General features: G+C 36.8%; 1 protein-coding gene across 1 annotated transcript in view; it reads left to right on the top strand.

Moving 5' to 3' along the window:
* The first annotated feature begins 311 nt into the window (after positions 1 to 311).
* Positions 312 to 12,978, top strand: part of LOC100922597 (proton-coupled amino acid transporter 1-like) — a 29,462-nt gene continuing 16,795 nt past the window's right edge. The window contains exons 1-4 of the mRNA XM_003756745.2: positions 312 to 665; positions 4,680 to 4,770; positions 5,429 to 5,517; positions 8,352 to 8,447. Coding sequence (XP_003756793.1) covers positions 469 to 665; positions 4,680 to 4,770; positions 5,429 to 5,517; positions 8,352 to 8,447 — 473 coding nt within the window. The 5' untranslated portion in view covers positions 312 to 468. The remainder of the gene's footprint in view (positions 666 to 4,679; positions 4,771 to 5,428; positions 5,518 to 8,351; positions 8,448 to 12,978) is intronic.

Genomic DNA, 12,978 nt, shown 5'->3' with positions numbered 1-12,978 from the left:
GTAGTCAATGAATACCTATTGACTGATTGAGGAGAAGCAAACTCCAGTTTGGCCTCCCCCAAATCACTGTGAGATGTAGATAAGGGATAGAGAAATTGAACCTGGGGGCAGAGAAACTTCTGGTCTCTCTTTTAGGGAAGAGACTTCTGGTCTCTTTTAGGGAAGGGACTTCTGGTCTCTCTTTTTTTCTGGTCTCTCTTTTAGGGAAGAAACTTCTGGTCTATTCCCTTTAGTGCCTTGAGAGAACCTGAAACCAAAAGGCACTTCCATTGGATCTCTAGGAGGGAAGGAGGATAGCCTTAGCTCAGGAGAGTTGGGTGGAGTCTTATTTAAGCTCCTGAAGACAACCTGTGAAGGCACAGTCCTGTGATTGTCCACCTGCAGTGAGCATCTATTTGTCTTTCTACTGGACACCTTTCCTATACTTTGTCAATAGTATAGGAAGAGCCACTTTTGGAGTCTGCAGCCATGGATAGTTCAAATAAAAATCCCACTCCAGCTCTGGAGCTCAGTACCAAGGATACTGTGACTTTCAGTTCTAGTCCAGTAATCGCACCAGACAGCAACTGGAAGAACAAAGATAACAATTCAAAAAATGAGAGTACCCTTGAGGGTGGGAGCAATGGCTCTGACCCAAACTCTTCCCAGAACGTCAAAGGAACAACGTAAGTCTATTTTTCTCATCTTTGACTTGGTTTCTGTTCTATCTTATATGTAATACTCTTTGGGTTGTCCTCTGGCTCATTGTAGATGGTGTTGAGATGTGGGTATATCTCATTTTCCCTTCTTGTGGGAAGATTAAGTTAATTGAAAAACTAAGATCAAAACTCCTAGACACTAAGGATCTGGTCTGCTTTGCAGACTTAATTTTACCTGTGCGGTCCCTAAAAAACTCTTGAGTGCAGAGCAGAAACCCAGGCTGCTCTAAGGGGTCCTATTCTCAGAATAATGTTTTTGAATGCATAAAATAAAATGCATATCTTTCCTGACTTCCTTCAAGTCTTAGAATCCTCTGCTTTTTAAGAAACCTTTCCCATATCTCCTTCAATTTATTGCTTCTTTGTGAGTATTTCCAATTTATGCTGTGTATCTTGTTTTGTAATTCTTTCCTTTGTCTTTCCATTGTCTTTCCTCAATAGATTGTGAGCTCCTTAAAAACAGGGACCATTTTTATTTTTTGCCTTTCTTTGTATCCCCAGTATACATTGCCTGGCACATAGTAAGTGCTTAATAGATGCTTCTTAACTTGATTTTTAAGTGATTTCATAATTTAAATTCCTAATCTAGAGAAAAATGGTATCTAAATTTAGGACCATGAAAGCATCAGGGAGAACCTGGGGATTTCTGGAATTAATACTAATAACTCAAACAACTCCACGAGGAAGGGAGAATAAATATTATTATAATTGCCTTTTTGCAGATGATGACAGGGAAGCCTAATTTTCCAACTCACTTCTCCTCAAGATAAAAACAATAGAGACTCCAAATAATGTCAGTGATAGGCTTTACTAACTCCTGGCTCCCTCTCTTCCCTTCAGGCACTGCCTTGGATCTATCATAAGCAGGATAGAGTTTTTCTGGGGGAAATGTCTTTGGTTTCTTATCCAGGAATTGTGCAGTGGAATTCTCTTTGCATGAAGTTAGCTTGAATTGATGTACAATAGATAGAAATTTGTTTCTTCAACATCTGCATATGCTGACAACTTGCAAGGAATGCCCCTGACCTAGTGGAAAATTCAAGGACAGAGGGCAAACTCTCCAAGCCTTATCTTGACATTTAATTTAGCTCCCTCTCTTGGAGAAGTATTTCCCTTGTGATGAAAAGTGACTCTTCCCCACAATGAATTTTTAACAGAGGTAATCTAGAATTCATTCAACTTTAGCACTGAAATAAAACCCAGAAACAATCTATTCAAGTCCATATCTTCACTTAACATAGCTGGAGATGGGAAATAGATTACTCTGAGATCCCATAAGAAGTGAGTGATCCATTTACAATTAGACTCCAGGTTTCCAGATTGCTAGTCCAATGTTTTTTCGAATTGTTGCTGGAGACGGGTGGAACGAGTGTTTGAGATTATTTCTAAGAGAAACATATTAGCTCATTTTGAACTCCTAAATTCTTAAGTAAACATTTCAAAAGTGAACCACTTATCCTTCCTTAGTCACACAAGCAAACTGTCTCCAGCATTTGGTAATGCAGGGGCTATACAATGATACTTTTTCCTGGAAATTAAAAAAGGCATCTGATTAGTTGTGATTTCTGTTCATTGCTGTCCTTAACACTTAACAAACTGAATAATTGTTCCTCGCCTATTAGAGGATTTAGAGGAAAAAGAAAGGATCTAGATTGCTAGGATAAAGGGAATCACTATACTGACAAAACAAATATGTTTTCTTAGCCCATGGACAGAGTTCTCTACCATGTCTTCAGAAAAACTTTTTTTACATATGAACTGAAGCCCACTTCAGTTTAACTTTGTCCAAGGGCAAGGAAGCAAAGGAGGAGGGACATACTGGTTAGTTATTTTTCAGCTAACAAAAGGTAAGGGTATTCTTGTTGAAGTTTTGTTTTAGGATGAATTTGTCCTTCACACTTCTGGGTTTTCCAGGAACACTATCAAATCTTCTGCCTTCTCCCTCCCTATGTATATTGTGTACAAAACTCTGGTAACTTTCAACAAATCACTTTCTCTCTCTTGACCCTTTGGAGGACAGCCTAATAGTTCATAGAGAAAAGAACACTGAATTTCAAGTGAGGAAATCAAAATTCAAATGTTTATTCTCCTTCTTACCTGAGTAACCACAGATAATTCATGAACACTCCTGGCCCTCAATTTTCTCATCTGTAAAATGAAGTAATTGGACCAAGCAGTAAGGTTCTTTTCAATGCTGATATTCCTTGATCTAAGAGCTGGCTGAATTCTTTTGTCCTACAGTATGTTCTCAGGACTCCTGCTGTTCCATCATTTCAACCTACAATAGAAATTTCTACTCACTCAGAAGCACCAGGATCACTCTTGTGCAGAATGCTGGGCCTTGATTTTTCACTCTGTGTAGAGAATTGTGGGAAGCTTTTAGGCCAAAAGCAACTGTTAAATTGTGCATGGCATTGTTATTTCTCAACCACCCACTATTTTGACTGGCTTGACTACTGAGGGCCTATGTCTTTTTCTTGGCTGTTTACAACTGCTGGGGCTCTCTTGCCTCCTTCCCCATAGGGGTCATTTCAAATTCTAGAGATATTGCCACTTTTTTCACCATCCTTTTTTTTTTCTTATTGATAATAGTGAGTAATATCTTAAGGTTTGTAAAGAGCATCATAGACCCTACCATATTTGAGCTTCATAATAATCCCGAAAGGTAAATTGTATAAATAGTATATTCCTTTTTACATAGGAGGAAACTGAGGCACTTAAAAAATGAAATGATTTGCCTAAGATACACAGCCAGTAAAGTGGCAGAACTAGTAGACAAACTCATTCCTTCTTACTTCAGTGATCTTTTGTTTGCAATTCTCTTGTTCTCCTTTTCACCCTTCCTTACATACAGCATGGGCTAATTTATTAGACACAGTCTTTGTCCCCAAAGAGCTTGTACTGGGTAAGATAACGTACACACACATACACACACACACACACACACGAAGAATAAAGCATGTTTTACTCCTGTCATGCACCTAAGTGCTGTGAGGTCTCAAAGAAGGGAGAAATCACTTGTAGTTCTACTCTCATGGAGTGAGAAGGATAATCACAGAAGGTTTCTTAGACTAGACAATCTTTGAATTGCATCTTGATGAGATAGACAGAGGTGTGAGATAGGGAGAAGGTCATTCCAGTGAAGAATCCTGGAAACAGAGATGGCAAAGCACAGGATGCATCTGGAAGAAATTTGAGTTCTTTATTTTAGCCAGAGTATATTATAGGACTGTGGTTGTGTGTGTGTGTGTGTGTATATGTATGTATGTATGATGATGATATTGATGATGATGACATAAATCTATCTGAATGAAGACATCTTATGGTACTATATTGTTGGAAGCCTGAAATATCAAATCAAGGAATTTAGACTTTATTTTCAATGCTCCACTACTGGAAAGTTTGAACAAGAGAATAACATGAGTTTTGCATTAGAAAGGTTATGGGTACAGAATGGGTTAGGAAAAGATGTCTTCTTCCAAAATATCTGCAGTCCTTGGAGTGAATATTATAGAATATGAAGGCTCTATTTCCTTATGTTTGTTTTGCCTTCAGTCAACACAGCAGGCCTAGCAGTCAGACCTTTGGCTTCCTATATTTCTGTTATTTTTAACTCCCTAGGGAATTGATTTACTTACTTGAGATCAGTTCCATATTCAGGTGATGCCCAAAATCTGAATGTCTCTTCCTCTTCAATGTGCCTCCACATGAACTGCAAGTTGAAATGCAATAGGACCTTCCTTCCACAGAGCTTTGGTTGCCTGGGCTCTAGTTGTGGAGATAGAGCTCTCTTATAATTAATGTATTAATTAACATAAATTGCAGATATTATAGGAGAGGACAATGGGGCTCACAAATTGCACCAGTAGTTACCACCTAAAGCAGTTCTGTTGCTTACCAGTTACTGGAACTGCAATCAGGGAACTGAACATGAGGCATCCCTCCCTCCATACTAATTCTCCCTTGTCTACATCTCTGTAGGTGGTGGCAAACTGTGATTCACCTGGTGAAAGGGAATATTGGCACAGGTCTTCTGGGAGTGCCCCTGGCAGCAAAGCAAGGAGGGCTCTTGGTAAGGTGTCTATGTTGTGGGAGGGAGGAATACCCATCACTCTGGTAAAGAGTTGGTGGAGGTATTATCAATTTCATTTGTCTGTTTGTTTATTCATTCATTTACAATAATGAAATGGGAAAACTTATTCTTTAACTGAACTTTGAAAAGGTAAGGCCTTTCTGAACACTAAGAGTGTCTTGGAAGAGAAGCAAAACATTAAATCTTTATAAAACTACGTTTTTAAAAAAATTCAGTGTAAATTTGGCTGGTCCCTGAAGTTATACACTGAAGTGATATACTTAGAATCGTACAATGTCAGAACTGAAAGAAGATCATGATTGTCTAGTCTGCTTCCTCCTCCCCTCTCTCATTTTTTTTTCCAACAGATGGATTTAAACCTCTGAGAAGGGAAGATTACACAGGGAGAAGAATTTGAGCTAAAATCTGGATCTCTTTCAGTTTAAGTCAGTCTTTACTATACCACTGATATATTATGAACATAATGCTTTTTTTTTTCTTGAACAGATGTTTTCTTCTTCATTGGATCACTCAAATGGTTGTTTCTTAAAGATAAGCTGGGACAATGTTGTCTTTGTTCAGTCATCCCTGCATCTTATAGTTTTGATAACTATATCTCCTTTTCTCTCTCCTTCCCACCACAAATTCTTCCCTAAAGATTGGTTGTCTAGGTCTCTTAGCTATGGGCATTGTGGCTGTGCATTGTATGGGCCTCATGGTGAAGTGTGCTCAGCACCTGGGCCGCAGGTAAGATCGCTTTATTTCTCCCTGTTCTTGAATGAAATGTTCTGTACTTAGGTCTATGTGGCCATGTTTGCCTCTCCGATCTTAATATGATACATGTATGATCTTTTTCAGAGTTTAAATGAAACTACCTCATTACTATCTGTTTCTCAAATAAAATAAAAATTCTAAACTGTCTCTACCTCACTCCTTTGAGGGAATTCCACTCTTTTTCCTTTAGAAGTGAATACCATATTGACTTGCCCTAAGAAGACCTGGATTTGAATTCTGTTTCTAACACTTAGTGGTTTGATCTCTATTTTTTTTATCTGAAAAACAGGGATAGTAACTATCACATAGGTTTCAAATGTTAAAAGCACTATAAAAATGTCAGCTATTATTGTTAAGATTGTGCCAGACTAGTGATCTACTCAGTCTATAATTTAGTATCCATGAAAGAGCATAGTAGTATAACAGAAAGAGTCCTGAAATGGGAAACAAAAGACCTGAGTTCTAATCCCAGAATTACCACTCATTTACTGTGTGACTTATAATAAATTGCTTGCTCTCTTTGGGTCTATTTCTTAGTTATAAAGTGAAAGGTTGAAATAACTAGGATATTTGGGGTAGCTGGGTGGTGCCATGGATAGAGCATCAGCCCTGAAGTCAGGAGGACCTGAGTTCAAATCTAGTCTCAGACACTTCATACTTTTTTGCTGTGTGTGACCCTGGGCAAGTCACTTAATCCCAATTGCCTCAGAAAAAAAAATAGACTATTCAAGGAGCCTTCTAGCTACTATAGTGCATGATTCCTCTTGTGAAACTATGTATTTGGCATTTTTTTCTCCATAAAGATTCTCCTCAGAGGTCCCATAGTGAGGGCAAATAGTATCCTATTTACAACTGGCTTTTGCCTGACAATAGAATTTTTTATAATGAACATTATTATTCATCTATCATTCACAATTACTCCTATAGCCATTGAACTCCCACCAAGCATATTCCTCAATTTCTACCCTCACTGAGAGCAAACTATCTCCTAGTCCCATCTACATCCCAATAATCTTGCCCATTCCTTCCACTGTGCCTTTTGGAATTCCCATTTCATAATTAATAGCTTCATCTTGGACATCTTTCTTTTATGCTTCTTCCATTTATTAGCCTTCCCTGAGATCTCTCCTTCTCCACAGGATACTGCATCCCTAGCCATCCTCTTTAGCATCAGATGTACCTTCCCTCATACCTTCCCACAACACAATGGTCCAGCAAAGAGAGTCAGAATGCTCCTGACCTCCCACTACCAATTCCAGAAGATCTCCCTGCTATTATCACTCATCAACATCTTTGAGATCCCTCCTTTTCTCTGCCAAACTTCTAGAAAAAGTTGTCTACCCTCACTCTTCTTCCTCCATTTCTACTACCTTCACTTCCTCTCCTTCCACCCAAAACCCTTGCAACTTCATTACTAAAATAAAACATCTTTCTCCAGTTACCAGTTATCAAGTCTTAATACTACATCTAACAGTCTTTTCTCAGTAATCATCTTACTTGACTACATTGCTGTATTTGACACAGTCAAGTAGGATGCTCTCTCTTCTCTGGGATTTCCTCATGCTGCTTCTGATGGATTCTCTTCCTATCCATCTAACCACTCCTCAGTCTCCTTTGCTGGATCATATCAGGGCCACTAACTGTAGGTTTTTTTCTTCTGTTCAGGCTCTCTTCTCTTCCTTCTATATATATTCTCTTGGGCACCTCATGGGCTCTGTGAATTTAATAATCATCTCTACTCAGATCACTCCCAGGTCTTTATATGCTGCCCAATCTCTCCCTTAGTTTCAGTCCCATGTAATCAACTGTCCTCTTATTCATTTAGCTAGCTAGCATTTATATGTAATTTTTAAAAATTTTATTATGGCTTTTTATTTACAAGATATCTGCATGGGTAATTTTTCAGCACTGATAATTGCAAAACATTTTGTTCCAATTTTTCCCCTCCCTCCAACCCCTCCCCAGATGGCAGGTAGACCAATATATGTTAAATATGTTAAAGTATATGTTAAATACAATATATGTATATATATCCATACAGTTATTTTGCTGCACAAGAAGAATCGGACTTTGAAATAATGTATACTTAACTTGTGAAGGGAATCAAAAATGCAGGCAGACAAAAATAGAGGGATTGGGAATTCTATGTAGGGGTTCATACTCATTTCCCAGAGTTCTTTCGCTGAGTGTAGCTGGTTCTATTCATTATTGAACAAATGGAACTGGTTTGGTTCATCTCATTGTTGAAGAGGGCCACGTCCATCAGAATTGATCTATATGTAATATTTTAAAGTTTTCAAAGAGCTTAGAAAAACTATCTCATTTGATCATCACAACAATTCCTAGGAGGCAGGTGTTACTATTCCTATTTTATAAATGAGGAACCTGAGGTTATAAGGGATTTAAGGACTTGCTCAGGGTCTTACAGCAAGTAAGTATTTGAGAACAAGATTTGAATTCAGATCTTTCTAACCCCAAACTTGGCACTCTGTCCACTGGACCACTTACCTGCCCTCTCATCTAGCTGTCTGCAGAGTCACCTATGATCTCAAAACCCCCTAATTCAATAATAATCATATCATAGGGTTATGACTATTTAAAGATAACATATTTAGACTGTTATGGTTTTACCTCTGTGAACCAGGACTAAGTCACTTCAAGAAACAGATTCAGAGATAATCTGTAAAACTGGCCCAACTTTATTTCCACTATCTACTTTAGGCTATTTGAGACAACGGCTTTGTAAACTGTTTACAAACAGAAATGTTAACTGCCCACTAATGTTTTGTATCATTCTTTTCCCTCAGGGTACAGAAGCCCTTTTTGGATTATAGTGATGCAGTGATGTATGGACTAAAGACCAGTCCCTTCCCTTGGTTCCAGAAGCATGCTATATGGGGAAGGTAACAATGGGCACAATCTCTTTATCTGAAAGGGAACGGAATACCTTGAGGTTCCACTGATCTCTTTGTGAAGCTTCTTGACCTGAGAAAACCTTAATAATCCAAATAATTGCATAGGAATTTTCTAGATTCTAAGCTCCTTGAGGGTAGGGAGCATGTATTTTATATTTATAATAGCTTTTTATTTTCAAAATACATGCAAAGATAGTTTTCAGCATTCACCCTTGCAAAACCTTGTGTTCCAAATTTTTCTCCCTCCATTCCCCATACTCCTTTCCCCAAGACAGCAAATAATCCAATATAAGTTAAACATAAACAGTTCTTCTAAACATATTTCCACATTTATCATGTTGTACAAGAAAAATCAGATCAAAAAAGGGAAAATAATGAGAAAGAAAAAAAACAAGCAAACAACAACAAAATAGGTGAAAATGCTATGTTGCATTCACATTCATATTCAGCCCCCATAGTCCTCTTTCTGGATGCAGAAGGCTCTCTCCATCACAAGTCTATTAGAATTGGATTGAATCACCTCCTTATTGAAAAGAGCCAAGTCCATCAGTATTAACTGATAGTTAATAGTCTTGTTGTTGCCATGTACAATGATCTCCTGATTCTGCTCACTTCATTTAGCATCAGTTCATGTAAGTGTCTCGAGGCCTTTCTGAAATTATCCTGTTGATCATTTCTTATAGTACAATAATATTCCATAACACTCATATACCATAACTTATTCAGCCATTCTCCAACTGATGGGCATCCACTCAGTTTTCAGGTCCTCACCACTACAAAAGGGCTGCTAGAAACATTTTGCACATGTGGGCCCTTTTCCCTTTTAAAAGATCTTTTTGAGATACAGATTGGATTCACAGTTTGATAGTCTTTTGGGCCTAGTTCCAAATTGCTTTCCTCAAAGACTGGATTAGTTTATCAGCAATGTAGTAGTGAGGGACCATGTTTTTAAACTGTATATCATTCTTGACACCTAACTTTGGATTTTATAACTAGTGGGCATTTAATGTTTGATTTATGAAAAATGTTTGTCAAAGAAACTAAATTTGCCCAGGCTCTGTCCTTGTTCTCTAATAATAATAATAATAATAATAATATCTAACATTTATATAGTACTTGTTATATACCAGACACTGCTACACACTGTATAATAATTATTTAATTTAATCTTCACAATAACTCCAGGAAGTATGAGCGATAGTATCTCCATTTTACACTTGGGTAAATTGAGCAAACAGTATTTTTTTTTATTTAATTTGCATAGGGTAGGTAATCAATGTCTGAGGCTAGATTTGAATTCATGTCTTTTTTAATTCAGACCCAGCATGCTACTCGCTGTACCACCTGATTGCCTTCTAAATACTTTCAGCTCCAGTTAAAAGAACTGATGGAATTTATTTCTTGATACCTATTCAACAGGACAGAGTATGGGAGCTTCAAATACAGACTTTTAGAGAGACATTTGTCACACCAATATTTATCCTTGTAATTTCCTGTGATTACTATGCCCTTTGGGGCCAAGGAAATTTATATTTATATATTATGTTATATATTATGGGGCCAAGGTCTAATTTATATTCCATATGACAACCCTTCAAAGACTTAAGGGCAGGGTACATCTTTTCTCCTAAGTCTTCTCTTTTTAAGTCTAAGCACTCAGTTCCTTCAATCTACAAAGGGCAAGGTCCCAGGACTCTTGGTCATCCTGGCTGCCCTTCATGTTTTCTATGCTTATGGATTTGTCCAATCATTTTTAGTCATACCTGACCTTTCATGACCATTTAAGGTTTTATGGGCAAAAATATTAGAATGGTTTGCCATTTTCTTCCCCAGCTTGCTGATAAACTTCCTAAAAAATTAGTTTATAGAAATGTGTCTTTATCAATCTCCATTTAAATTTCAGAAATGCTAATCTCCTTCCATATACTATGCTATATTTGAATGTGTAAACAAGGCATAGTGGCTTGAATACTATATTTGGAATCAATAAAACCTGAGTTCAAATCCTGTTCCGATACTTGGAGTGTGAGCAAGTCAATTAACCCATGTCACTCTTGGTTTTTTGTGTCTGTCAAATAGGAATAATAATAGCATTTATTTTATAGGGTTTTTATGAAGACAGATAATATATAAATAAATAATATAAGTAATAATAAATATATAATATTTCAAGTACTATATAAATATTGGCCATATTTATTATAATACAAAGAAAATTTCAGTATTCTTTCTGCCCCATCCCCAGGGAATTGAAAGTCTAAATTGGGAGTCTTTAACCTTTTTTTGTATCCTGGAATCCTTTGGCAGTCTAATGAAGTCTGTAGATCTCTTCTCAGATCATAAAATGAAATACATAGGATTAAAAAAAAAAAGGAAACCAGTTAAAATTATCAAAATTATTTTTCAAAAATTTCATAGGGGCCAAGTTAAGAAATTTTGGTCTATATATACTCTGGTGCCCAGAACCAAATGCAATAGTTCAGACATAGCCTGGTAAGGACAGAGTACAAAACTATATTTCTTCCTTATTCTAGAAGCTTGGTCTCTCAACATCTCCTTTGATCATATAAAATTTCTTTCCTCCCTTATCATATTATTGATTTATATTGAGCTTCCAGGTAACTAAACTGCATCCCCTTCTCAGTTCTTCATGAGATGAGCTTTATGTCCAGTCCTCTATCAGGAGACTGATCTATTTTTTTACCCAAGTAGAAAGCTAAAATTTAATCCTGTTTGATTCAATCCAGAAGCTAATCTGTTCAAATTTTATAAAATCCTGACTGTCATCCAATGTGTTTGCTCTCCTTTTCAGTTTTGTGTCACCTCAAAATCTGATAAGCATCTTTATATTCACTATCTCTTAAATAATGCATTCTAGAATTCCAAGTCAGTCTTATTGACCATTAATTTACAGAGATTCCATTCTCTTCTTCCTCCTCCTTCCCCTCTTCTTCCTCTTCTTCCTTTTTCTTCTTCCTCTTCCCTCCTCTCTTCTTCACCTTCTCCTTCTTCCTCCTCTTCCTCTTCCTCTTCTTCTTGTTTTTTTTTTTGAAAATCAGTATAGCAGTGACCAATGATATCATTTCATTTTTCTACAACTTTTCAATAATGATTGACAATAGCTCAGTAAACAAATTTGTGTTGTTTTTGTTTGTTTTCTTGTCTTTAGAATCAGAGGATGTAGTTCATCTGAGCCAGGTGACTTCAAATTATCTGGGGCAGCTATATGGTCTCTTGGTTGTCACCTATCTTAGGTGTCAACTATGTATAATCATATTTATTCTTTTCACTCTAAAGATCTTCCTTCTTCTCAGGAGTGACTTTGTCTTCTCTTTGTCATTCTTTATCACAGTCTCCACCATGAGCATAAAGCTTAAAAAAAAAAAAAAAAAGCAAAACTTTATAGTTTTTGTCAGACTTCTTCACTAGCTTCAGCTCATTGTGAATTTTTGCACTCTTATTACAATTCCTATAAGACCAGGTTTTGTTTTTATCTTCATCTTATTACTTGTCAGAATATAAGCCCCTTAAAGGTAAGGATTATTTCATTCTTTGTATTTGTATCCTGAGAATCTGACATCTAATAAGTGCTTAATAAATGCTTGCTGATTAATTGTTTGTCTTTATTTCCATCTGGTTGGAGAATTCTTCCTGTATCTACAGTGCTCACTTTCTCCAGTTTGCCTTTTTCTCCTTCTTTGGAATGGTTTCTCTTTGTGTCCTCAGAATTTCATCCTTGAGAACTTCCCTTCCTTCCAAGGTTGTCTTATCCTTTAGGATTTCATCCAAGTGGCATACTAAACTTTTTGAAATCTGTTCTCTCAAATTCTGGGGTGCACATCAAATTGTAGGGTTTTTTCCTCTCCTCTATCACAGACTCTAAGATAAAAGTGCCTTCCTCATTTCAAGTTTCCATACTTTTTTAACCCCAAACAACCAATTCTTCACTGTTGGTAAGAATTACATAAAAGAAAAGGAGAATCTTTCTTGTTGATTCTTCTACTTTTTGAAGGACAAAATTACATTGAAGTCAATAAATAATTTGGTACTCTGCTTTTGTAAGACATTAGGTTAGGACTCTAGTGGAACAATAATAATGATACTATAACTAGCATTTATGTAGTGTTTTAAAGAAAGTTTTACAAATATGATCTCATTTGGTCCTCACAACAACTCTGGAAGGTAAAAATGGCTATTATTTCCATTTTGGAGATAAAGATCACTGAGGTGAGCAAAAGTTAAATAATTTGCCTACGCTCACACAAAGTCTGATGCTGGATTTTAAGACAGGTCCTCTTGACTTCGGAACCATTAGCTCTTTCCACTGAGCTACCTAACTTTCAACATAGGATTTTAAACATTTTATGACCAAGCATTTTTCACGTGTTTTCTCATTTTCTTCTTCCAACTTGAGTGTAGAGATTGGCAACACAGGTGTGGTTGTTCATGCTTTATTTCCTGAGAAATGAAGCTCAGAGAAGTTATGTAACTTGGGCACACAAATCTAACTGGTAAGTGT

The sequence above is a fragment of the Sarcophilus harrisii genome, chromosome 2, assembly GCF_902635505.1.
Source record: "Sarcophilus harrisii chromosome 2, mSarHar1.11, whole genome shotgun sequence".
Taxonomy (NCBI): domain Eukaryota; kingdom Metazoa; phylum Chordata; class Mammalia; order Dasyuromorphia; family Dasyuridae; genus Sarcophilus; species Sarcophilus harrisii.
This window is presented reverse-complemented; position numbering and strand designations above follow the sequence as displayed.